At 41.0% G+C, this 23355-nt stretch overlaps 1 protein-coding gene across 14 annotated transcripts in view; it reads left to right on the top strand.

Annotated features, from left to right (window-relative positions):
• The window catches only part of RNF216 (ring finger protein 216), a 171209-nt gene that overhangs the window by 52836 nt on the left and 95018 nt on the right, over positions 1 to 23355 (top strand). For 13 of the 14 annotated variants that reach the window (XR_004482820.2, XR_007472026.1, XR_004482821.2 and 10 more), the window contains 6 exons: positions 7338 to 7452; positions 10697 to 10836; positions 16349 to 16399; positions 17900 to 18037; positions 19954 to 20102; positions 20614 to 20692. Coding sequence is in view for 8 of the 14 variants with exons in the window: in XM_004268951.4 (XP_004268999.1) it covers positions 7338 to 7452; positions 10697 to 10836; positions 16349 to 16399; positions 17900 to 18037; positions 19954 to 20102; positions 20614 to 20692 (672 nt within the window). In the remaining 6 variants the exon portion in view is untranslated. The remainder of the gene's footprint in view (positions 1 to 7337; positions 7453 to 10696; positions 10837 to 16348; positions 16400 to 17899; positions 18038 to 19953; positions 20103 to 20613; positions 20693 to 23355) is intronic. The other variant, XM_033426633.2, reaches the window with a different exon arrangement.

Genomic DNA, 23355 nt, shown 5'->3' on the forward strand with positions numbered 1-23355 from the left:
ACTAGAGTGTAAAAGATGCATTTCAGTGCTATTCCTCCCTCATTTGCTTTCTGACTTGGAGCTGGCCACCACAATCCTCCCCCAGATGGCTCAGTTAGCAGTTACATGTAGAGTCTGTAAAGGGCCCAGGAACCCAGCTCTGCCCAGGGAGTGGTGGTTTGCCTCAGAAGCGAGTAGGCAGCTAACTGAAAGCTCTCGAGGTTTTGTTTTTTTCTTCTGGGCCCTAAATAAGGTTCCATGTAAGGGCCTCTGTTCCAGGGCTTGGAAGGGTGCTGGTCACTAGTGGGTAGCAGACGTGCTTCATTTAGTGAAGTCCATTGTACAGTGCCCGTTTCATGGCAGTCAGCCAGGATGGAAGAGTGAGCACCAGCAGGTCCTTGACTTGTTCCTCTTTCTCCTGCCTTTAAATCCATTTCTCCTGCTGAAGTTCTGGTGATTCTCAGCAGACAGTGTGCTTTTCTTTCCAGAAGACAAGCAAATGTGGAGTTACTTTAACGGTTAAAATACCCACTGGGTCATAACCTGAAAGAAGGTGAACATCGGTGAATTTGCTGCGTGTAGGCCCCTTCCACCTTTAGATTGATAACATTTAGGCAGCTGGCAACAAACTCCTAATTGTAGGTTCATTTTAGGTAAAATTACTCTGAAGGGAACACAGAGATAGTGCCTTCTGTTTCTGAATCTCATTCCCCATGCTAAAGAGGGAATGTTTGTACTGTCATTGAAAAATGAATGAGCTTCCCCCCCAAAATAACGACCTTGAGAAAGAAAGGGGCTCTTTCATCTTTAGGCCCTGCCTGGTGTCTTTACTGATGCTTTGGTGCCTCACACCTTTTCTGAGCTCCCAGGGAGCCTAGATGAGAAGTAAGAGGGCAGCAGCAGGAGACAACCCCTGTGGTCTGGGTGTGGGCTGGTCCTCATTGGTAACGTCCCTGCCGCCATCCTGAGATAAGTAAGAGTAACTGTACTCGCACATGCTTCTCCCCACTGAAGGCCTACTAGTTATATGGGTGGGAGGTTGTAGGGCTTTGTGGCTCAGTTCTTGTTCATACCTTCCTTATCCTTTTCCTTGTTTTTCTGACCCTTTATATTTTTATTGTGTCTGCTTGTTTTAGTGGGTAATTTAAAAATTTGCAGGATTTTGGAAAGAGGTGGGTTGGACTATTTGAATGAATGTAAGGTGTTTAAGGAGAAATAATGTTTGACAGAAGCTAAAATCTGATGTGCTCAATCAGAAAGTCTCCCTGCTCTATGGACATGGTGCACAAGACTTCTGCCTTGTAGGAAGTTACACTCACATGGACAGGGATGTAGAAAACACACCCGGAGATGCTTCCTAGTTTCAGCAATAGCATGTCTTCCCTGTGCCACTCCCCAAACATGATGATTGCTTTGGGAGGGTATGCTGACTGAAGACAAAGTCAATTCTCCGTGGATTTCTCTTTTTTTTACTTTTTACTATAAACATCAAACACATATAGAAGTAAAGATCGTATTGTAAAAAACCCCTGCTTACTGTCACTCAGCTTCAGCAATTATCAGCTCCTGCCCAATCTTGTTGTATTGTATTTCCACCCCTACACACTTCTCCCTCCCAGACTGTTGTGAAGTAAATTCCAAGCTTCATTTCATTTTTTTCATCCATAGGTATTTCAGTATTTATCTTTAAAAGATAAATACAGAGACAAAATAATTTTTAAAACACAATCAAAATACCATTATCGCAGCTTAAAAATTAACATCATCAGATATCCAGTCAGCATTCAGATTTCTCTGAATATGTCAAAAATCTTTAGCTTGTTTGGTCATAGAGTTCCAAGTAAAATCTGTTTATTGCAGTTGATTGATAACTTCTTAAATCTCTTTTTAAAAATCTGTAAGCTCTCTCTCTTTCTTCCCCCTTTATTTTTCCTTACTGCCTATTTGTTGGGGAAAACTGGATTGTTTTATCTTACAGGTTTTCACAGTCTAGATTTTGCTAACTGCACCCCTGCATTGTAATTAAATGATTCCTCTCTCCCCTCAGTTTTGTATAAATTGATGGTTACATCTAGAATCTTGATCAAACTTAGGTTTGATTTTTTTTTCTCTCTCATGAATTTTAATTCTACTTCTGCCACTTTGGTGTGTGACTTTGAGCAAGTGTCTTAAACTTGCAGAGCTTCAGTTTTCTGTTAGTAAATAGTGGATGTCTTAGATGGGTAATGTGAGAATTAGATGAGATAATATATAGCAGGCCTATAACACAGTGCCTCACATATATCAAGTTTCAGTAACAAGTTCCCATCCCTTCACACTTCTCTCTCTGTGCTACAGAATAATTTTCAAACCATTTGACTTAACGGTTACTCAGTGCTATCTTCAGAGTTGGTCCTTAGTGTAGTACAAGAGCACAAGAGCCTTGCGTGGTTCGGCCTCCTTAGGTTTGCAGCGCTGAATTCATGCTAGAGAGGCCTGTGACCAGCAGGGCCCACTTTGGTTTGTTGCAAGCCTGTGGTATGGAGGCCCAGAGTGCAGGAAGACTCTACCCGCATGTGTGTGCACTTGTGGATATTTTAGCTCCACTCTTTTTATGGGTGTATCCTGTGGGTGAGCTTCTTGGAGACCCCAGTGCAGCTGCAGTAATGTTTCTTCTGGTTGTAAAGTTCTGTAGGGACAGAAATGCTGTCAGCACTAAGTGTTTTCAATGAATAACTTCTAAACTGGAGAGAACTGGTCATCCTTAAAATTCACAACAGGAACTACTTCTTAAAATGAATGTTTATTTTTATCAAACTAATTAATTTCCATAGTTTAAAAAAGCAGGGACTTCCCTGGCTGTCCAGTGATTAAAACTCTCTGCACTTCCACTGTAGTGGGTGCGGATTCAATCCCTGGTCAGGGAACTAAGATCCTGCATGCTGTGCAGCGCGGCCAAAAATTTTTTTTAAATAAATAAAATACAATAGTGGCAAAATGCTCATTTATAATTTTGTAAATGGCAGGCTGAAGCCCCCTTCTTCATCCTCTTCTATATGTTTTTTTTTTCTGGTATTTACCTCCACATTTATGAACATATTATTATGCTTGATTCATTTGTTATAGTTTACTCTTTATGGTAGACGGAGGTTCTAGATCTAACACACACTCATCTTTTAGATGCATACAGCTTTTTTTAAATCTGTTTTTAGAATTGTCATTATTATGACTATGGAAATGTTCACTGCTAGGGCAAGTAATGTACTATGATAACGTTTCCTTTTTTTGAATTTTGTATTTTTCATAGAGTTAAAAATCAGTTGCCTTGGTTTTTTCATTTGCTTTTTTTTGTTGTTTTGTTTTTTTGACTCTGGGTAAATCTTTCCACACCCAACAACTTGAAAGTTGTTCTTATTCTAGTTTTGCTTATTGTCTAACCTGTCAATTCTCATTTCTTTTTTTTTTCTTTTTTTCAATTAAAGTTTACTTGCTGTACAATATTACATAAGTTACAGGTGTACAGTATAGTGATTCACAATTTTTAAAGGTTATACTCCATTTCTAGTTATTATAAAATACTGGCTATATTCCCTGTGTTGTACAATATGTCCTTTTTAGTTTACTTTATACCTAATAGTTTGTACCTCTTAATTCCCCATCCCTATATTTCCCTTCTCTCCTTTCCTCTCCCCACTGGTAACCACTAGTTCTCTGTATATGTGAGTCTGTTTCTTTTTTGTTATATTCACTAGTTTGTTGTATTTTTTAGATTCTACATGTAAGTGATATCATGCAGTATTTGTCTTTCTCTGTCTGACTTATCTCACTTAGCATAATGCCCTCTAAGCCCATCCATGTTGTTGCATATGGCAACATTTCATTCTTTTTTATGGCTGAGTAGTATTCCATTGTATGTATATTCCACACCTTCTTTATCCATTCATCTGCTGGTAGACTCCAGTCTGTTCGGATTGTTCTTCATGCCTGCTGCATAGCTGTTATCTTGGGAATTCCCTTTGCCTTTTGACAAAGATTAATTTTCTGTATTCTAGATCCTGACAACTTTCTGTGTCTTCCTTTACACACTCATGTCATGCTTGACTGATGGTTCCACTGGATTGAAAATTATTTCCCCTCCTAATTCTTCTCAATAATTCTGCCCCAGATGAGACTACCTCTTTCAGGCAGTTTGTTGAATGCCTGCCATAGGTCACACATTGGGAATGTCACAGTAAATATAGAGGTTCCCTTCCTTCATGGAGCTTAATGCTAGTGGACAGGGCCATCTTTTTTAACCCACCCCTTGACTTCTCTTCTCTGAGGTGGTCGTTCTCAGGGTATTGACTACCCAGGCTTCCTAGATTTCTCCGTCTGTGTACTTGAATGGTCATCTCTGTCTCCATGCAGGTAACATATCCCTGTCTCTGGACCTGACCTTTCTACCAGGCTCCACAGAGGAGTCTCTGTCTACTTCTCAGCTTTTGCATCATCACATGACCATTGTTGTGTTTTTAGGTCATCCCTTAAAAGAAGTTTGGCTGTTGTCAGAGATGGCCCAAAAATCTTACCAGACTGTATCCTTGATTCTCAAAACGAATACTTTGAGTGGGTATTTGATTTGTGAGTGTGAGAAGGCTGGAGGGAAAAGTGCCAGAAACAACAAACGGAACATTTTTAAGATTTTTTCTTCATTATCTGTTCTGTGTTCTTCCTGCTAGGTTTTTGGGGTACTTACTTTGTGGTAGTTACTGACTAGACCCTGAGGACACTGACATGCGTAGAATAAAAATTAGCTTCTTTCCAAAGAGTTTTCAGTCTGTTTGAGGAGATTAAAGTTTAAAAAAAAGGCTAAAGCAATGTGATGAGTATTATAAAATAGAGTGAATAAAGGTGCATGAGGGCACTAGGAAAGAAATGAAGATGTCATTTGAACAAGGTCTTAAAGATGCTTTCACTAGAGGAATAATATGTGAAAGGCTAAAAGGTAAGAAAAAGTAACTGTGATGCCTTTTGGTTGTGTAGGTATGAATTATAACTAGCAGGTCTCGAAAGGAAGGAATTCTGATTCTCTAATTTTATTTGTCTACTGGACCGTTAGTCAGTAGGATAAGTAGGGAGTTACCTGGTGGTCTAGTGGCTAGGACTCGGCGCTTTCACTGCCGTGGCCCAGGTTCAGTGCCTGAGGGGAACTGAGATCCCGCAAGCTGAGAGGCACGACCAGAAAAAAACAAAAAAAGATAAGTAATAAATGTTAATATAACTATTAAGGTAAGATTTTGGAGGTGTCTTTAATTTTTAGGCAACATTTTGTTTTAAGGTACAGCTTCCTGACAAGTATGAGTTTGTGTTCATATATATGGATTTTTTTTCCTGCTAACTAGAAACAGTATTAAATGGGACCAAGGTAATGACCTCAGTTCTTGCAGTCAGGAGCCTCTATGTTTTTTGTTTGTTTGTTTAATATTTGTTTATTTGGCTGCACCACGTCTTAGCTGTGGCATGTGGGATCTTTTAGTTGCAGCATGCAGGATCTAGTTCCCTGACCAGGGATCGAACCCAGGCCCCCTGCATTGGAAGCGTGGAGTCTTAACCACTGGACTGCCAGGGAAGTCCCAGAAGCCTCTGTGTTTTATGACAGTGTAGTGTGGTTGAAAACCCAGTAGACTACCTACCAGTTAGGAGCTCTGAGTTCACATTCCAGTAATCAGTTGCTGATGAATGGCGCCTGCCGTTTAATTGCCTCATTTTTAAGCTGCAGATAATGATGACTTACCCTGCCTCCTTTCCTGGGCTTTTGCACATAGCCCTGGTTCAAGGGTGGGGTTTTACCTGTAGATAAAACTTGGTGTAGGTTAGCAGTTTTGCAGCTGAGTACAAACATGTGACTAAGATTGGTGCCTAAGGATTTGTGGGGAACACCTTGGGTAGTGGGACAGAAAGAAGAAACAGAAAGCAAGGGAGGAGGCACTGCAGCTGTGGAGGACGTTGATCCGGGATATGGAGAGGTGGCAAGATGAATCTTGCTGTTGGCCAGCTCTTGATGGGGTTTCACTGAAATCTGAGGGCAAGGTGATGTCAAAGAGAGGAGCTTTAGTTCCGAGACTGGCCTGACTTCCTATACTAGCTTTAATTAAGGTTTGACTGGGGGCAAGTTCCTTTCTCCAAGCCTTGCTTCCCTCTACTATAAAATAAATAATACCTCCCTCAGAGGATTGTTGTGAGAATTAAATAAGTAAGGACTTGAAAGGGCCACATGTAGTGCTTAGCTTATAGGAGGCACGCACAACGAATGGTAATTCCCTTCTGATTCCCAAACTTAGGAGCTTTGAAAAGGAAGGGAGGTAGGAGGTAGATTAAGATGCAGGGGTGATCCTTAGAAATCATGAATTCTGTCTGGGAAACGCTGAACTGCCAGCATGCTGGGTGGGGCCTGTGAGACATCCAAGTAAAAGCAATTCATTGGTTGGCTGAATGGACAAATATGGAAGGTGACCTTACCAGCCTGGATGAAGTGTACCTAGAGAGACTGTCGGGTAAGAAGAGAGCCAAGGCTGCCTTGAGGACTCCCAACATGGAAAAACTAGGTAGAGCAGCAGGCAGCGAGGAAGGAGGAAGTCAGGAGAGTGGAGCAGGCAGCATTGTTCGTGCTGCTGAGAGATCCAGTGAGGTGAGGAGTTAGCCCCGCGTTAGGAAGATTAGCAAGTGGAAAGGTGGGGTAGAGTTGGCCGCTTGTGGGAGGCGAGGTGATGGAATGATGTACAGATGGCTCTTTTGATAAGTTTGGCTACAAAGAAGAGGAAGAAGAAAAGGGCTGGTAGCTGGAAGAGGAAGGAGGTCAGGGAATGAAAGGTTTTCTTTTTTTTTAAGATGGCAGAGACTTGAGCACCTTTAAATGCCTATTGGAAAGATGTAAAAAGGGGGAGAAGCTAAAGGAATGGAAGAAAAGGGATTATCACTGGCATAAGAATTTTGCACTCCCGTGTTCAGTACAAAGTGGGGATGTGGGTGAAAGCAACGAGAATGTGGGGGAAGTGGAGGAGGGAGTGTTGACCAGGGAAACACCATGTAAGATGCTGCCTGTAAAATATAACTTGTAACCATTTGTTACGTCATTTAACCTGTGTTTATTTAAGGACAGCTTCAGTAGTTTCTGTTTTCTTGTGCACCTTTATCAGTAAGCATTTGGTTCTACCATTATAGCAGTTGTTGAAAGAGAAAATGAAAACAATAAAATGCTACCTGTTTATTTTGCTGCTGCCTTTTCTGGTAAGCCATGTAGGGAAGATAGCTGTGAGTCACGAGATTTAGGGATTGCCGATGTTTCATGTACTTTTTTTGTCCCATTTACAGCAGTAACCTTTCCCTTTCTCAATTTTTAGGCCTTTTCTGATGCCATTAAAAAATGGCAGGAGCTATCGCCAGAAACCAGTGGAAAAAGAAAAAAGAGAAAAGAAATGAATCAGTATTCTTACATAGATTTCAAATTTGAACAAGGTAATGGCCAAATGTGAGTGTTGCTGATGGTGTTTGCAGAGCCGTCTGCTCCCACACAGCCTGTAAGGGGAGTCGTGGTGTGGCTGCTTAGAAGTGCCCTGTTACAGCAGTCTGAGGAGTGTCACTGACATGACTGCTCTGATGGCACATTGGTGTTTTTAGAAAGTGGCTAGTTTGTCATCTTTCTGTTTAGGATACACCATGACAGGAAAATTGTGTGTAGTGTTAGATTCACATGTGGAAAAGTGTTTGGGGACATTCTTCAGCTTGGGGGGAAAAGAGGTCTTGAAGGTTTGACAAGAATTAACCTTTCACTACATAGTAAAAGCTAGACCAGTGATTGATTGCTTACTGCAGAGGAGTCACTTACACACCTGAGAGAGAGTAGCTTCTACACAGAAAAAAACCAAACAGCTCTTAAACTGCCACTTAAGCTGTTTATTTAAAATTCTGTTATTCATATTGATGAAGTAACTGCTGAAAGCTCTTTCAAAGAGGTTATTTCAGGTCTAACTCCCCACCCCCCGCCAAGGTAAACTTGCTGAATTTTGCAACAAATTTGATCTTAGTTGCTTGTGTCTAAGAAAAGAGTCCACTTCAACTTTTCCTGTAGATTATGTCATAAATAAGAATAAGAATATTTCCCTTTTCTTTTCTCCTATGTGTCTTTCCGTTACAACTGTAATTAATTTCATGACTTGACTTCAGGTGTGACTAAATGAAAAATCCATGAGATAGTTATAGAGTTGGAAAGTATTTGAATTTTTGAACTCTTCAGGATCTAAAAGAAAACGTCCTAGGCTCTGACTTCTAAGTTCACCAAGCTACTCTGTGAAGCAGTGCTCTCCTGACATGACATTGTCACAGATCTGTGGCAGAATGGAAGTGGGGACTGTGTATAGGTGGTTTTTCATTCAGCTGAATTCATCCACAGTTTACTAGGCATCCCTAATACATAGTCATTTAGTATTTGTTTCTGACTTTCAGTGGTAGAGAAAAGAAAGTACCACTTCACAAGATGATCTACTCCCTTGTTGGTCAGCTATGTCTTTTAGAAAGTTATTCCTTTGTATCAAGCCAAAAATGTACCTTCCTGGGACTTCCCTGGTGGCGCAGTGGTTAAGAATCATCTGCCAATGCAGGAGACATGGGTTTGATCCCTGGTCCGGGAAGATCCTGCATGCCACAGAGCTACTAAACAGGTGCGTCACAACTACTGAGCCTGCGCGCTAGAGCCCATGAGCCACAACTGCTGAGCCCATGTGCCACAACTACTGAAGCCCACATACCTAGAGTCCATGCTCCGCAACAAGAGAAGCCACCTCAATGAGAAGTCCACGCACCACAACAAAGAGTAGCCCCCACTCACTGCAGCTAGAGAAAGCCTGCGCGCAGCGACGAAGACCCAACACAGCCATAAATAAATAATTAATTTGAAAAGTAAAGTCGCTCTGAAAAAAATTAAATGCTTAGATGTGAATCTAACAATACATGTACAGGACTTATGATGAAAACTACAAAACAATGAAGAAAGAAATCAAAGAAAATATAAATAAATGGAGAAACGTACTGTGTTCATGGATTGGAAGACTCAGTGAAGATGTAAATCCTCCCCAAATTGGTACCATGCTTAATGTAATTTCTGTCAAAATCCCAGCAAGATTTTTTTGTAGATACAGGCAAGGTATCCTAAAATTATCCTAAAATTTATATGGAAAGGCAGGGTACTAGAATAGCTAAAATGATTTCTTTTTTTAAATAAATTTATTTATTTATCAGTAGTTTTGGCTCGAGGGCTCTAGAGCATAGGCCCAGTAGTGTGGCACACGGGCTTAGTTGCTCCGCAGCATGTGGGATCTTTCCAGACCAGGGCTCGAACCCATGTCCCCTGCATTGACAGGCAGATTCTTAACCACTCCGCCACCAGAGAAGTCCCAGTGATTTTTAAAAAGAAAAATAAAGTGGAAGAAATCAGTCTACTGGATTTCAAGACTTACTACATAGCTACAGTGATTAAGACTAGGTGGTCTTGGGACTTCCCTGGTGGTCCAGTGGTTAAAAATCCACCTTCCAATGCAGGGGACCACGGGTTCAATCCCTGCTCGGGGAACTAAGATCCCACATGCCGCAGGGCAACTAAGTACGAGCGCTGTAACGAAAGATCCTGCATGCCGCAACAAAGATCCCATGTGCTGCAGCTAAGACCCAATGCAGCCAAAAAAATTAAATAAAATAAATAAATACTGTTTAAAAAGAAAACCAGGTGGGCTTGGCAGAAATATAGACAGATAGATGGAACAGAATAGAGAACCAAAAACTGGTTTTCTAAATAATGAAAAAAAATGTTTTAACTAGTGAGAGTAAAAAAAAAAAAAAAACTAGAGTGAACAAGAGAAAAGAGAGGAAAAATAAAGTGTATCAATGTATAGTAAATATTGATAAAATCAAGAGATTATCAAAAAGGTTTTTTGAGTAAATAGAAAATCTGGATGGAATAGACAGTTTTCTAGAAAATGTACATTACCAAATCAACCAAAGAAATACAAAAACTAAATCAGACCAACTGCAAGATTTGACACTTGTCATTTTGTTAGCTTTTATTCTAAGTGTTATTTATTGTAAATCTAGGTACTGCTCTTTTCTGTCTTTGAAATTTTCAAAATAAAAAAAATTTTTAAACATGCATGAAACACATGTGCATCTACCAGAATGGCTCGAATTAAAAACTGATGTCATCAAGTGCTGAGGACAATGTGGAGTGATTGAAACTCACATACATTGCTGGTGGGGGGAGAGTGTAAATTGGAACAGACACTTTGGAAAAGTAGCACTGTTTTCTAAGCTGATCCAGCAATTTTACTCCTTCACGTATTCTCAGCTGAGTTGCAGGCATATGTATAGCAGCCCTGGTCATAATAACCCAAAACTGTAAACCTGCCTGTCCTCAGTAGTGAATGCACAGTAAATTGTGGTATATTCACACAGTGCAGTACTGACAGGCTAGGAGAGACCTTCCAGCTGGATTATAATAAGCAGGAGCGAGGGAGGGGTGGAGAGGAAGAAAGTCGGGAAGTGTGTGGAATGTTAGGGAATGGTAAGGAGCCCAGTTTTCCCAAAGAGAATGTGTTATGGGAAAGTCACTAAACGTCCTCTGTAGGACCAGGCCACAGAGGACTGGGATGGCTGCCTGGATTCCTAGCAGAACAGTTGTCTGCATGACTTTGCATTGTCATTTATCTTCTAGGTGACAAAAAAATAGAAAAGAGGATGTTCTTTCTGGAAAATAAGCGGCGACATTGTAGGTCTTATGACCGGCGTGCTCTCCTTCCAGCTGTGCAGCAAGAGCAGGAGTTCTATGAGCAGAAAATCAAAGAGATGGCAGAGGTAGGAAGATGTGTTTGGAATGTGTTTCTGGGATTCTGGTTTGCTGTTAGGGCATAGTATAAAACTGTCTTGTAAGATTTGCCTTTTCTTTCAAGTGGTTCATTTGAATAAACTATAAAACTTTTAAAAGGAAAACAAAACTAGGTTTTGTAATGATACTGACTGAAGTTCACAGTTTCATAAATCAGATTTATGTTAGAGAATTTTAATTGGAGCTTAGTAAACACATCTGTTTCACCTCCTTCACCCTCTAATGGTGGAAATTAGAGGAAATGGAGGAAAAAACAGAGAGATTCCATTTAGCTCTTTAATTCTTCCAAATATACTATCAAATGTGCAAGTCAACTGGAATATACATATGTTGGCTATTTAATACAAACAAACCTCGGAGATATTGCAGGTTCAGCTCCAGACCACCGCAATAAAGTGAATATTGCAATAAAGCTAGTCATATGAATTTTTTGGTTTCCCAATGCATAGAAAAGTTATGTTTACACTACACTGTAGTCTAGTAAGTATGCAATAGCATTATGTCTAAAAAAAAAGTCCATGCCTTAATTAAGATATACTTTTATTGCTAAAAAATGCTAACCATCATCTGTGCTTTCAGCGAGTCATAATCGTTTTGCTGGTGAGGGGTCTTGCCTCAGTGTTGGTGGCTGCTGACTGATCAGAGTGGTGCTTGCTGAAGGCTGGGGTGGCTGTCCAGATTTCTTAAATGTGACAATAATGAAGTTTGCTGAATTGATCGATTCTTGCTTTCATAAATGATTTCTCTGTAGCATGCAGTGCTGTTTGATAGCATTTTACCCACAGTAGAACTTCTTTCAAAATTGGAGTCAGTCCCCTCAAATCCTGCTGCTGCTGCCTTATCAACTAAGTTTATGTGATTTTCTAAATCCTTTGTTGTCATTTCAACAATCTTCATAGTATCTTCACCAGTAGTTTCCATCTCAAGAAACCGCTTTCTTTGCTTATCAATGAAAAGCAACTCCTTGCCTGTTAAGGCTTTATTATGAGATTGCAACAATTCAGTTCTAATTCTAGGTCTCTTGCTGTTTCTGCCACATCTGCAATTAATTTCTCCATTGAAGTCATCCACACGTATTGGGATCAGCTTCTTCCAAACTCCTGTTAGTGTTGGTATTTTGACATCTTCCCATAAATTATGAATATTCCTCTTTGCATGTAGAATGGTGAATCCTTTCCAGAAGTTTTCAGTTGACTTGGCCCCAGATCCATCAGAGGAATCACTATGGCAGCTATAAGTCTTACAAAATGTATTTCTTAAATAATAAGTCTTGCAAGTCAAAAATTACTCCTTGATCCATGGGCTGCAGAATGAATGTTTTGTTAGCAGGCATGGAAACATTAATCTCGTTCATCTCCGTTAGAGCTCTTAGGTGACCAGGAGCATTTCAGTGAGCAGTAAAGGAATATTTTGAAAGGAATCTTTTTCTGAGCAGTAGTTCTCAACAACGAGCTTAAAATATTCAGTAAACCATGTTATAAACAGATATGCTGTCATCCAGGCTTTGTTATTCCATTTATAGAGCACAGACAGAGTAGATTTAGCCTAATTCTTAAGGGCCCTAGGATTTTTGGAATGGTAAAAGGAGCACTGGCTTCAGCTTCAAGTCATCAGGTGCATTAGCCCCTAACAAGAGAGTCAGCCTGTCCTTTGAAGCCAGGCATTGACTTCTCCTCTCTAGCAGTGAAAGTCCTAGATGACATCTTCTTTCAATATAAGGCTGTTTTGTCTACATTTGAAAATCTGTTGTTTAGTGTGGCCACCTTTGGTTAATTACCTTAGCTGGATCTTCTGGATAACTTGCTGCAGCTTCTACGTCAGCATCTGCTGCTTCACCTTGCACTTTTATGTTATGGAGAGGGCTTCTTTCCTTAAACCTCAGGAATCAACCTCAGCCTGCTTCAGACTTCTGCAGTTTCCTCACCTTTCTCAGCCTTCATAGAATTGAAGAGAGTTAGGGCCTTGCTTTGGATTAGGCTTTGGCTTAAGGAAATATTGTGGCTGGTTTGATCTTCTGTTCAGACCACTGAATCTTTCTCCATATCAGCAGTAAGGCTGTTTCACTTTCTTATCATTGTGTGTTCATTGGGGTAGCAGTTTTAATCTCCTTCAAAAATTTTTCCTTTGCATTCACAACTTGGCCAACTGTTTGGTGCCTAGCTTTTGGCCTATCTCGACTTTTCACATGTCTTCCTCACTAAGCTTAAATTGTTTCTAGCTTTTGATTTAAAGTGAGATGGGCCACTCTTCCTTTCATTTGAATGCTTAGAGGCCATTGTAGGGTTATTAATTAGCCTAATTTCAACATTGTTGTGTCTCAAGGAATAGGGAAGCGGGAGAAGAGGGAGAAAGGATGGGGAATGGCCAGTCAGTGGAACAGTCCGAACACACATGACATTTATCGATTAAGTTCACTGTCTTATATGGGTGCAGTTCATGGCACCCCAAAACAGTTGCAATGGTAACATCAAAGATCACTGATCACCATAACAAATACAGTAATAATAATAACGAAAAAGTTTGAAATACTGCGAGAATTGCCAAAATGTGACCAGAGACATGAAGTAAGCAAATGCTGTTGGAAAAATGGCACTGATAGACTTGCTTGATGCAGGGTTACCACAAACCTTCAGTTTGTTTAAAAAAAAAAAAAGGTACTATCTGCAAAGTGCAGTAAAATGAAGTGTGCCTATATGTGTTTTCTAGACCAGCAACTCTCAAGTTTGCCCCATGGGTCCCTGGGTTTCCCAAGACTCTTTAGGATGTCTGCGACGTCAGATCTCTTATCGTGATAAGACGATATTTACCTTTTTCACATTGTTGAATTTGTACTGAGGAACAAAAGTAGTGGTGCCTTAGCATGAATCAAGCCAGTGGCACCAAACTCTACTGGAAATCATTACTTTCTTCACCACCATGCACTCACATTTTAAAAAACAACAAAAAAAGCCCATGTCGTCTAAAAATGTATTTGATGCTTTGATGAAGCAGTTGAAATTATTACTTTATGAAATTTTAACCCTTGAAAACATCTTTTCAATACTCTGTATGACAAAATGGGAAGTACAGTTGTCCCTCCATATCCACAGGGGGTTGGTTCCAGGACCCCCACCACAGATACCAAAATCTATAGATGCTCAAGTCCTTTGTATAAAACGGCTTAGTATTTGCATATAACCTACACACATCCTCCCGGATACTGTAAATCATCTCCAGATTACTTACAACACTTAATACAATGTAAATGCTCTGTAAATAATTGGCAGCACACTGTAAATTCAAGTTTTTCTTTTTGGAACTTTCTAGAATTTTTTTCCCCCAAATAATTTTGATTTGAGGTTGTTGAATCTGTGGATGCAGAACCTGCATATATGGAGGGCCGAATGTATGCATAAAGTGCTTTTGCTGCATACTGGCTGACTATGATGGTTTTCTCAAGGAGAAGCATTTGTAACATCGAATTGCAAGCTGCTGAATTAGGCCCTTCTCCCTACCCCCCCCCCAAAAAAACCCCACCATTTTTACTTGAAAAAATGACTGACAGAAAAACTATGATTATTCAAAATTAGGTATTTAGCAGGAATTTTCTCAGAAATGAATGAAGTGATTATTTATGTCCAATGATAAAATTCTGGATCTCAAACAGAAATTGGACTTTTGGAGAATTGTCATCTTGATCCATCCGTCATAGAGTTACCTGTGACTGTATCTGTTACATTAAAATCTGTTAGTGTAGCTTGCAGTTCGAATAGATATTTCACCCATGCATGATTTTATCATAAACACCGGTTCACTGAATTATGTAGACCTTCCAGATGTTGGCACATTTCACAGTATAGTATCAAAACACCACATTTGCTAATATCACTGCCAGCCTCATCAGAGAAGTGTTGAAGTATTGGCAAGATGGTTGTGGTCATCTTTTTGATGTCCAAATTGTCCCTTCTTTGGCCAGTGGCGTCACCTTCAAGTTAGTTCCTCTGTCCTGGACCTAGTCATCTTTCTTTGACAGTATCCTTGCTTTCTGGCACACCTGGTGATCCAGGTTCAACTTCTGCTTTTCCTAACCTGGACCTGGAATCACCAACTTTTCCAAGATGTCATATTTTCTTTTAGTGGAAGTTCATACTAAGATTTTTATTTCAACTTTGGTTTATAGGGTTTTTTTTACTTCTTTCATTTTACGTAAGCATTTCTTTTCTCTTATGCTGAAAATCTTGGCTCTTAATTACATTACCATAATGGCTTATTTCCTTTATCCTATGTTGTATACTTAGTAGATCCCAAATAACAACCCAGTATTATTACCAATAATGTTGCTAAATACGGTCTAGGATTTATTTATAACTTAGATTAGGAATTTGAAATTAAAATATTATAAAGTTACTTGAAATAAGTGTGTGGTTATGCCATTAACTTGGTAAGCAAAGAAGTTTGTTTCTGTTTATTTTTAAGTTTTAAGGAATTGGTTTTTAATTTCTTTTTCATTTAATTCTGTTGTTCAGTTATGTAAAGTATTTTTAAAGTCAAAACTATAAAACAAGGAACATTCAGAGAGATCTAGCCTCTGTCCTGTCTGTCCTCCCCATGTCCTCTAACTCCCTCTATACATAAACCATTATTAATAGTTTTTGGGTTGTCTTTTCTTATTTTATGTAAAAGCATATATGTGTGTATATATATATATATATATTTTTTAAAACCTTTCTTTCTTATTAAAAGGTACACACTGTTCTACTCTAGCCTTTTTCACTTAACTGTGCTTCTTGGCAATGACTCCACAGCAATCCATGGAGATTTTTCTCTTTCCTTTTTAAAACTGCCTAGTGTCCCATTGTCTGCAGTACCAGAGTTGATTCAGTTATTCGCCTACTGAGGGACACTCGGTTGTTTCCAGTTTTTTGCTATTATAAATAGTGCCATGATAAATAACTTTGTGCATACATCATTTCATATTTCTGCCCCAGGGTAACTTTGGAATAGATTCCTACAAGTGCGATTGATGAATTGGAGTGTAAATACTTATGTAACTGTTATATGGTGCCAAATTCCCCTCCATGGTGGTTGTGCTGTTTTGCATTCCCACCAGTAATGTACAAGAGTGCCTGTTTCCCGCTAACCTCACCAACAGAGTATGTTGTCAAGCTTGGTTTTTACCCACTCAGTTTTTTTTGTTTGCTTATGCTATGCTGTACTCTTCATAAATGTTTTATGTCAGTCTTTTATTCCTTCTATATTTTGAGTCAGATTTAAGGAAGTTTTCCCCATATATTCTAGTACTTATATGGTTTCCTTTTTCATGTATAGTGTTCTGATGCATTTTAAATTTACTCTCAGGTAACTTTTTAAACTACTAAACTATGTAACTGAAGAGATGACTATTAATAATAGGGTTTTTTTATGTTTATGAAAGTAAATGCTAAATGGTTTGTGGCATCTTGACTAAATTTGCATCTGCGTGTATGGTTTTTTGTTCCTCAGCATGAAGACTTTTTGCTTGCCCTGCAGATGAATGAAGAACAGTATCAAAAGGTAGTTAAAATCTCACCTAATCAATTTATTCTGGGTATTTTCATTAGCTGTTTTCTCTTCTCACATTTCCTGAGCATTTTGATGACAAATTGGTTCCTGTATAACCTTTGCTGTTGATCTGCTGAGTTTGAGCTTCAGCTAAGTTACAGTCAGGTACTTAAACCATTATAGTCACTCTTGCTTCCAAATTGGATCAGATTTGGAGGGAAGATAATATTGTTAGAGTCGTGCCTCTTAAAAAACATTGCCTGGAATCCATTGGATAGACTCTTAGAGCAAAATTTAGAATTCACGTATCACTTATAGGGTTAGAAGGAAGAGATGTGTCTAACCTCAGGACCAGATGGCTTTTGTATGATGTCAGCCATCCTCATGTAGTGGCCTTTTCTAACATGGTAGAAATGGACTAGTGACTGGATCAGTCACTGCCCTTAATAAAAAGCGTAAGTTTTCTGGTACTCGCAGTACTTGAGATGCTGCTTTATATAGCTTCAGTAGTCACTTAAGATAAAGCTTGTGCTGAGTTGTGACCCCATCGCACTCTTGTCTTATAATAAGGAGCAAAATCCAACATTTTTTTTAAAATTTATTTTATTTATTTATTTTTGGCCGTGTTGGGTCTTTGTTGCTGCGTGCAGGCTTTCCCTACTTGTAGCGAGCGGGGGCTGCTCTTCGTTGCAGTGCATGAGCTTCTCATCGTGGTGGCTTCTCTTGTTGCAAAGCACAGGCTCTAGGCGTGCAGGCTTCAGTAGTTGTGGTGCACGGGCTCAGTAATTGTGGCTCACGGGCTCAAAGCGCAGGCTCAGTAGTTGTGGTGCACGGGCTTAGTTGCTCCGCGGCATGTGGGATCTTCCCGGACCAGGGCTCGCACCCGTGTCCCCTGCATTGGCAGGCGGATTCTTAACCACTGCGCCACCAGGGAAGCCCAAAACTTTTTAAATAATATCCCTCATGCCACTTGTCCCTGACTGTTATGTTAACATCTGATTATAGATGTTACAGTTCTGCTGGTACCATGAAATTCATGAATATGATAACTTTATACAAAGGATGATACCAAAGAATACCCCCAAAAAACATGAAAATCTCACTGTCTTTAGCTACATATTAATATTTGTACTAGCATCTTAAGCTAGATTTATACAGCAAAAACAGCTTGGGCTTCCCTGGTGGCACAGTGGTTGAGAGTCCACCTGCCGATGCAGGGGACACGGGTTCCTGCCCCGGTGTGGGAAGATCCACGGCTGGGCCCATGAGCCATGGCCGCTGAGCCTGCGCGTCCGGAGCCTGCGCTCCACCACGGGAGAGGCCACAGCAGTGAGAGGCCCGCGTACCGCAAAAAATAAAAAAAAGAAAAAAGAAAACAGCTCATCATTGTTTTATGGCTTCTAGGGATTGCTTTTCACCTCAGAATGTACTTGGAGGTGGGGGAATATGAAACATGGCTGCCCCCTCTACTTGCGTGTAGGGAATTTCATGTGTGTTTCTGGTGGCTTGCAGGATGGCCAGTTGATTGAGTGCCGCTGCTGCTACGGGGAATTTCCATTTGAGGAACTGACGCAGTGTGCAGATGCTCACTTGTTCTGCAAAGAGTGTCTCATCAGATATGCCCAAGAGGCAGTCTTTGGATCTGGAAAGGTAAGAACCATACAGTGTGTCCATACATAGGAAATATTCACAGAGTTTGAGGACACCACATTTATAGACAAGTGTAAATGCCTCATGGAAGTGCCTTTTCTGAGGTGATGTGGAACTCTGCTAAGACATGCTAATGTGTGTGATTCCTAGACAGCCTTTGATTTGTGTGATTATGTTGGTTTGAAGCACAGCAGATTTTTTTTCAGGGAATGGTTTAATTCTTCCATGCTCTCATGCCCAGCGCACTGGAGCACCAACTTCTTCAGTTATCTTCTGTTTGAAATTAAAATGAAGGATGAACTCAAAAAGAGAATCTTGCAGGCTGTTTGAACATATGAGGCTGCAAATTAGTATTTTTTTAACAAAATTTTTAAAACATTTTATATAGTTGTATTAAAATGAATAATATTTTTAATTATTTATTATTTTTGGTTGTGTTGGGTCTTCGTTTCTGTGCGAGGGCTTTCTCCAGTTGCGGTGAGCGGGGGCCACTCCTCATCGCGGTACGCAGTCCCTCTCACTGTCGCGGCCTCTCATTGTGGAGCACAGGCTCCAGACGTGCAGGCTCAGTAGTTGTGGCTCACAGGCCCAGTTGCTCCGCGGCATGTGGGATCCTCCCAGACCAGGGCTCGAACCCATGTCCCCTGCATTGGCAGGCGGACTCTCAACCATTGTGCCACCAGGAAAGACCCATAAAATGAATAATATTTTATACAAGATTATATTTCTCTGTCCAAAGTCAGTTTCTCTTGACACCAACATACAATATGGAAAGGAGTTTTTTGTCTTAATGAACACTTAAAAACCAAAATTGCTTTTCATAAATGCCCCACCAATAATCAAACCACTTGACATCAATTATTCTAAAATCAGTTGTAATTCAGTCAAGGACTGAGTAGCAGGGGTTTTTTTTGTTTTTTGTTTTTTGTTTATAAATGTATTTATTTATTTTTGGCTGCATTGGGTCTTTGTTGCTGCAGCGGGCTTTCTCTAGTTGCAGCAAGTGGGAGCTACTCTTCGTTGCAGTGCGCGGGCTTCTCATTGTGGTGGCTTCTCTTGTTGCAGAGCACGGGCTGTAGGCGTGCGGGCTTCAGTAGTTGTGGCACGCGGGCTCAGTAGTTGTGGCTCACAGGCTCTAGTGCACTGGCTCAGTAGTTGTGGCACACGGGCTTAGTTGTTCCACGGCATGTGGGATCTTCCCAGACCAGGGCTCAAACCCGTGTTCCCTGCATTGGCAGGCGGATTCGTAACCATTGTGCCACCAGGGAAGTCCCCTGAGTAGCAGTTATTGAGCAGAGTAGTTGTGATTAGCAGAATATAGGCATAGTTTAAAGATACTGTAAGTTCGGTTCCAGGCCACTGCAGTAAAACAAATATCACAATAAAAAGAGTCACACAACTCTTTGATTTCCCAGTGCATGGAAAAGTTATGTTTACACTATACTGTAGCCTGTTAAGTGTGCAATAGCATTTTGACAATCCCCTTCCCTCCTACCACTCATCTCTGCCTTCCAAGAGGTTCGGAACTCCAGCCTTTCCACAGAGTGTAGAGGGAATCAACTTGCTTATCATGAGTATCTGCTTTTCAGACACTGAGCTGTGACTTTCCTCCTCTAATCTGCTAAGTGATTTATCTTTCCTCATCTACTTCCCATCTTCATATATTGTGGTTTAGGCTGATAGACGTCCTCTGGTAGAATCAAAGATGGACTTTGTGTTTTTGTTTCATGGTTTTCTTGTTCTGAGTGTGGTTTCTCAGAGAAGAGGGGACCTTTACCATCTCAGAGTCTGTGTTCCAAACCACGATTTATTTGCTTCCCATTGAAAGATGCATTTAACCACTGAGGTTTTTTTGTTTCTCTGAAAACTTGGTTAAATTTTTTTTTTCCCTTTGCCTCCTGACCGTATCATTCTAGTCAGAGCTCAGCTGCATGGAAGGCAGCTGCACATGTTCATTCCCAACCAGTGAACTGGAGAAGGTGCTTCCCCAGACCATCCTGTATAAATACTATGAGCGAAAAGCAGAAGAAGAAGTTGCTGCAGCCTACGCTGATGAGCTCGTCAGGTGGGTCCTCAGAGTCAGAGTGTCACTTGTCAACTCATTCCCTGTTAGGTAGACTGCCTGGGCCCTTTCATTGGTGATGAAAATTCTGTAACAGAGCTCTATCTCCAGGTTTTCTGGCATTTCTTGCTTTTAAAAAAAGAGAATAATTGTATTCATAGAAAAATTTGCAGTTTGTATTTTTACCTACATTCCTTGGCACCTCTTAATCATCTGGCTTATAGGTACAGTCCTTGTGCGTTGGTTAGAGGAAAGATAACATGTGTAAGGAGTTCTCAGAGAGGTATGTTAAATATTGAGTGGTTCGCACTGAGGCAGAACCCAGAATGGCACCTGCATTTCCTGGTGAGAGCCAGCACAAAGCAGAGCCTCAGTCCATGTTTTAATGAAAAGTTAAGGAGCGAAAGGAGGTGTGGCTGTCCAGCTGAAAACTCCATCTCAGTATGAATAATCACATGGAACAAATCAGGCTTTAATATTCTGAATAATATTCCTTCTGCTGTTTTGATTCTAGGTGCCCCTCCTGCAGCTTTCCTGCTCTGTTGGACAGTGATGTGAAGAGGTTCAGTTGTCCCAATCCTCGCTGCCGAAAGGTAGGGAGGCAAATATTTTTTCTAGATTCGTATTTGTATTATGGACTGCCTTTGTGGCACAGATATGTGCTGGGTGTCTGCATGCTGACCCCTGAGGAGGATTTGAGTGCTCTCCTTTTCATGAAAGCAAGTGAAGATTGGTTCTTTGTGAATGGCGGCTGACTTTGTTGCAGAGATGGGGGCCACTTACAGAATTTTAATCACATAGCTCTGGATCCCTGTTTTATGCCATCTGCCTAAAGGGCAGATACTGCAATGTAAAATGTGAAGGGTTCTGTGTTTATTCCACTGTGCCAGTATTTTTCTTGCTTGCTCTTTCACCACCCTCTTATGCTCAAATACTTCTTTTCTGTGTGTGCACATGAGCGTGCACACACTTCCTGCCACTTGAAAAGTCCAAGTGGTATTTCTTTGATTAAAGAATTGGGTGTCATGGTGGCATTTCTGTCACATGCGGTAGATGATTCACTCAGCTGTTCACATAAGGACTGATTGTGTCAGGTGAGACCAAAGCTGTCTAGTCGCCTTGCTGCTGAAAATCTTTCTTCCCTTTAGACTCCTATGCCATGAACTAAGAATGTCTTGAAATTTGTCAACCATTTATAAGCCACTTAAGAGTTTTTAAGGAATATAATATTGGCATCCACATAGACAAGTATGTTTTAAGCCATTTTCCTAAAATAGAATGATCAGAGTTGAATATTATAATATCTCCACCTTTTGGGGAGTGAAGAAATGAAAGTAGATATTGGAAAAGGAAGAAGAAACTACACTGATAGACTAAAACCTTACTCATTTTGTTTTCAACATTAACATTTCTGTGTAAAATCTGGATATTTTCTTACAATTGATGTATCCATTAGTAATTTGTCCCCACCCCAGGCTGTTGCTATAACAAATGTTTCAGTAGTCTCTGGAATCTTGGAACTAAGAAAGCAGACTCACTGACTGTCCTGTGTGCTTCCAGTGTGTTCAGCTCTAGAATGCCTGGGAAGGCAGTGCCTGAACTAAGATACAGAGAGCAAGGGAGGTAGCCAAGGGAAGAAAAGGGTGGGAGTAAAGTGAAAGTGAAGATGTGGAATGTTGTAGGTCCAAGGAGCAGTAGTATCCTGGACACTGACGTACTGGGAGTGTGAAGAGAAAGGCTTACGAGCTGGGAGGGGCCAGAGCCATGCAGGCCTTCAGCACCATTCTGAGGCAGGAGGATGGGGGAGTGAAAAAGCAGGGAGATCTGTTTGGCTGTTGAGTAATCAAGGTGAGGGATGCACAGCACTGTCACCCGCCTCTGGAGTCTCCAGGAATTGCTAGTTTGAGCTAGGAATTATATTTCCTGGTATGATTCCAAATTAGACCTTGCCAATGAAAGTGCTCACATATGATTTGGAATGCCAGAGACAGTTACAGGAATGTATCAGGGTACTTATGAGTCTGAAACAGCATCCCGTGAGTATTTTGAGGATATCCAGCCTGGGATATCAGTAAAAGCCTCCTAGAGGCTCTTAAGATGCTAGGCAGAAAACCCAGATATTCTGCTTCCTCTCTGTGGGAGGAATATACTTGCCCTGCTGAACTTGGAGGGGGCCGTGTAGCTTCTTTTGGCCAATGAAATGGGTGAGAGGTCACTTGGAAAAACAGTGGTAAAATAAATGCTTAGGGGTGATGTCAGCAAGGTGGTGGAATAAGTAGCCCCAAATTCTCCTTCCCCCACAGAAACACTGATTCAACAATACATGGACCAGTTTCCTTTGTGAGAAATCTAGAAACCAGTTACAAGGCTCCTGCACTCCATACAGGGCAGTTAGCTGCATTGAGGCCTGTAGGAAAATTAGTGGAGCTCACTCCCCAGAGCCTGTCCCCCAGCACACATAGCACACATGGGAGGAAACACCTAACTCCTTGCTTCTCCTTGGGGAGGCAAAGAGCAGACTAGAACATACATCTAACATTCAGACTTCTCAGAGGGCTTACCCAAGGGGCTGGCTTATGTCTTTCCTCAATCTAAGCACCGACAGGAGGGAGCACCAGGTTTCAGATCCTCAAAAACAAAGGCAGTGGTTTGGACTAGCATACGCTCCCTCACCTTTGCCCCTTTCCTTGGCTTAGTGTAGAAGGAGCAGGAGAAAACCCCCAATTCCCAGCTTCTGGTTAGGGAGGGGAAGAGTTGGAGTGTGCGTCCAGTGTCCCAGCTTTTTGGGGTGCTGCCCAAGGGGCTGGTTTCTGTCTCACTTGACTCAGCACTGACAGGACCCTGCATACTCAAGAGGCCTGGAAGCTTCTGAGGAAAAAAGAGCTGAGACGCTTACTGCTGCTACAAAGGACCCACAGTATAGCAGACAGAGGCCATTATGTCTCTGTGGCTTTTCCCTCCAGGAGAAAGGAAGAGTGGGACATACACCCAATGTTCTAGCTTTTGAGGGGGAGGGGGGAGCTCTTCAAGGGACTGGTTTCTCTCTTGTCCAACTCAGAGCACTGATGAGACCCACCATACTCTAGATGCCTGAGGTCTACTGAGAACAAAAAAGAGCTGGGCATCTTATAGCCCCTCCAGAGAACCTGCAGTACTGTAGATGAACACCAGAGCGAGCAAGAGATAACAAGCTCCTGAAAAAAAAAAGCCAGCAAAACCTCTCTCAATTGGGAATTTACACACATAGGTCCAGAGA

This window comes from Orcinus orca, chromosome 16 (genome assembly GCF_937001465.1).
Source record: "Orcinus orca chromosome 16, mOrcOrc1.1, whole genome shotgun sequence".
NCBI classification, from domain to species: domain Eukaryota; kingdom Metazoa; phylum Chordata; class Mammalia; order Artiodactyla; family Delphinidae; genus Orcinus; species Orcinus orca.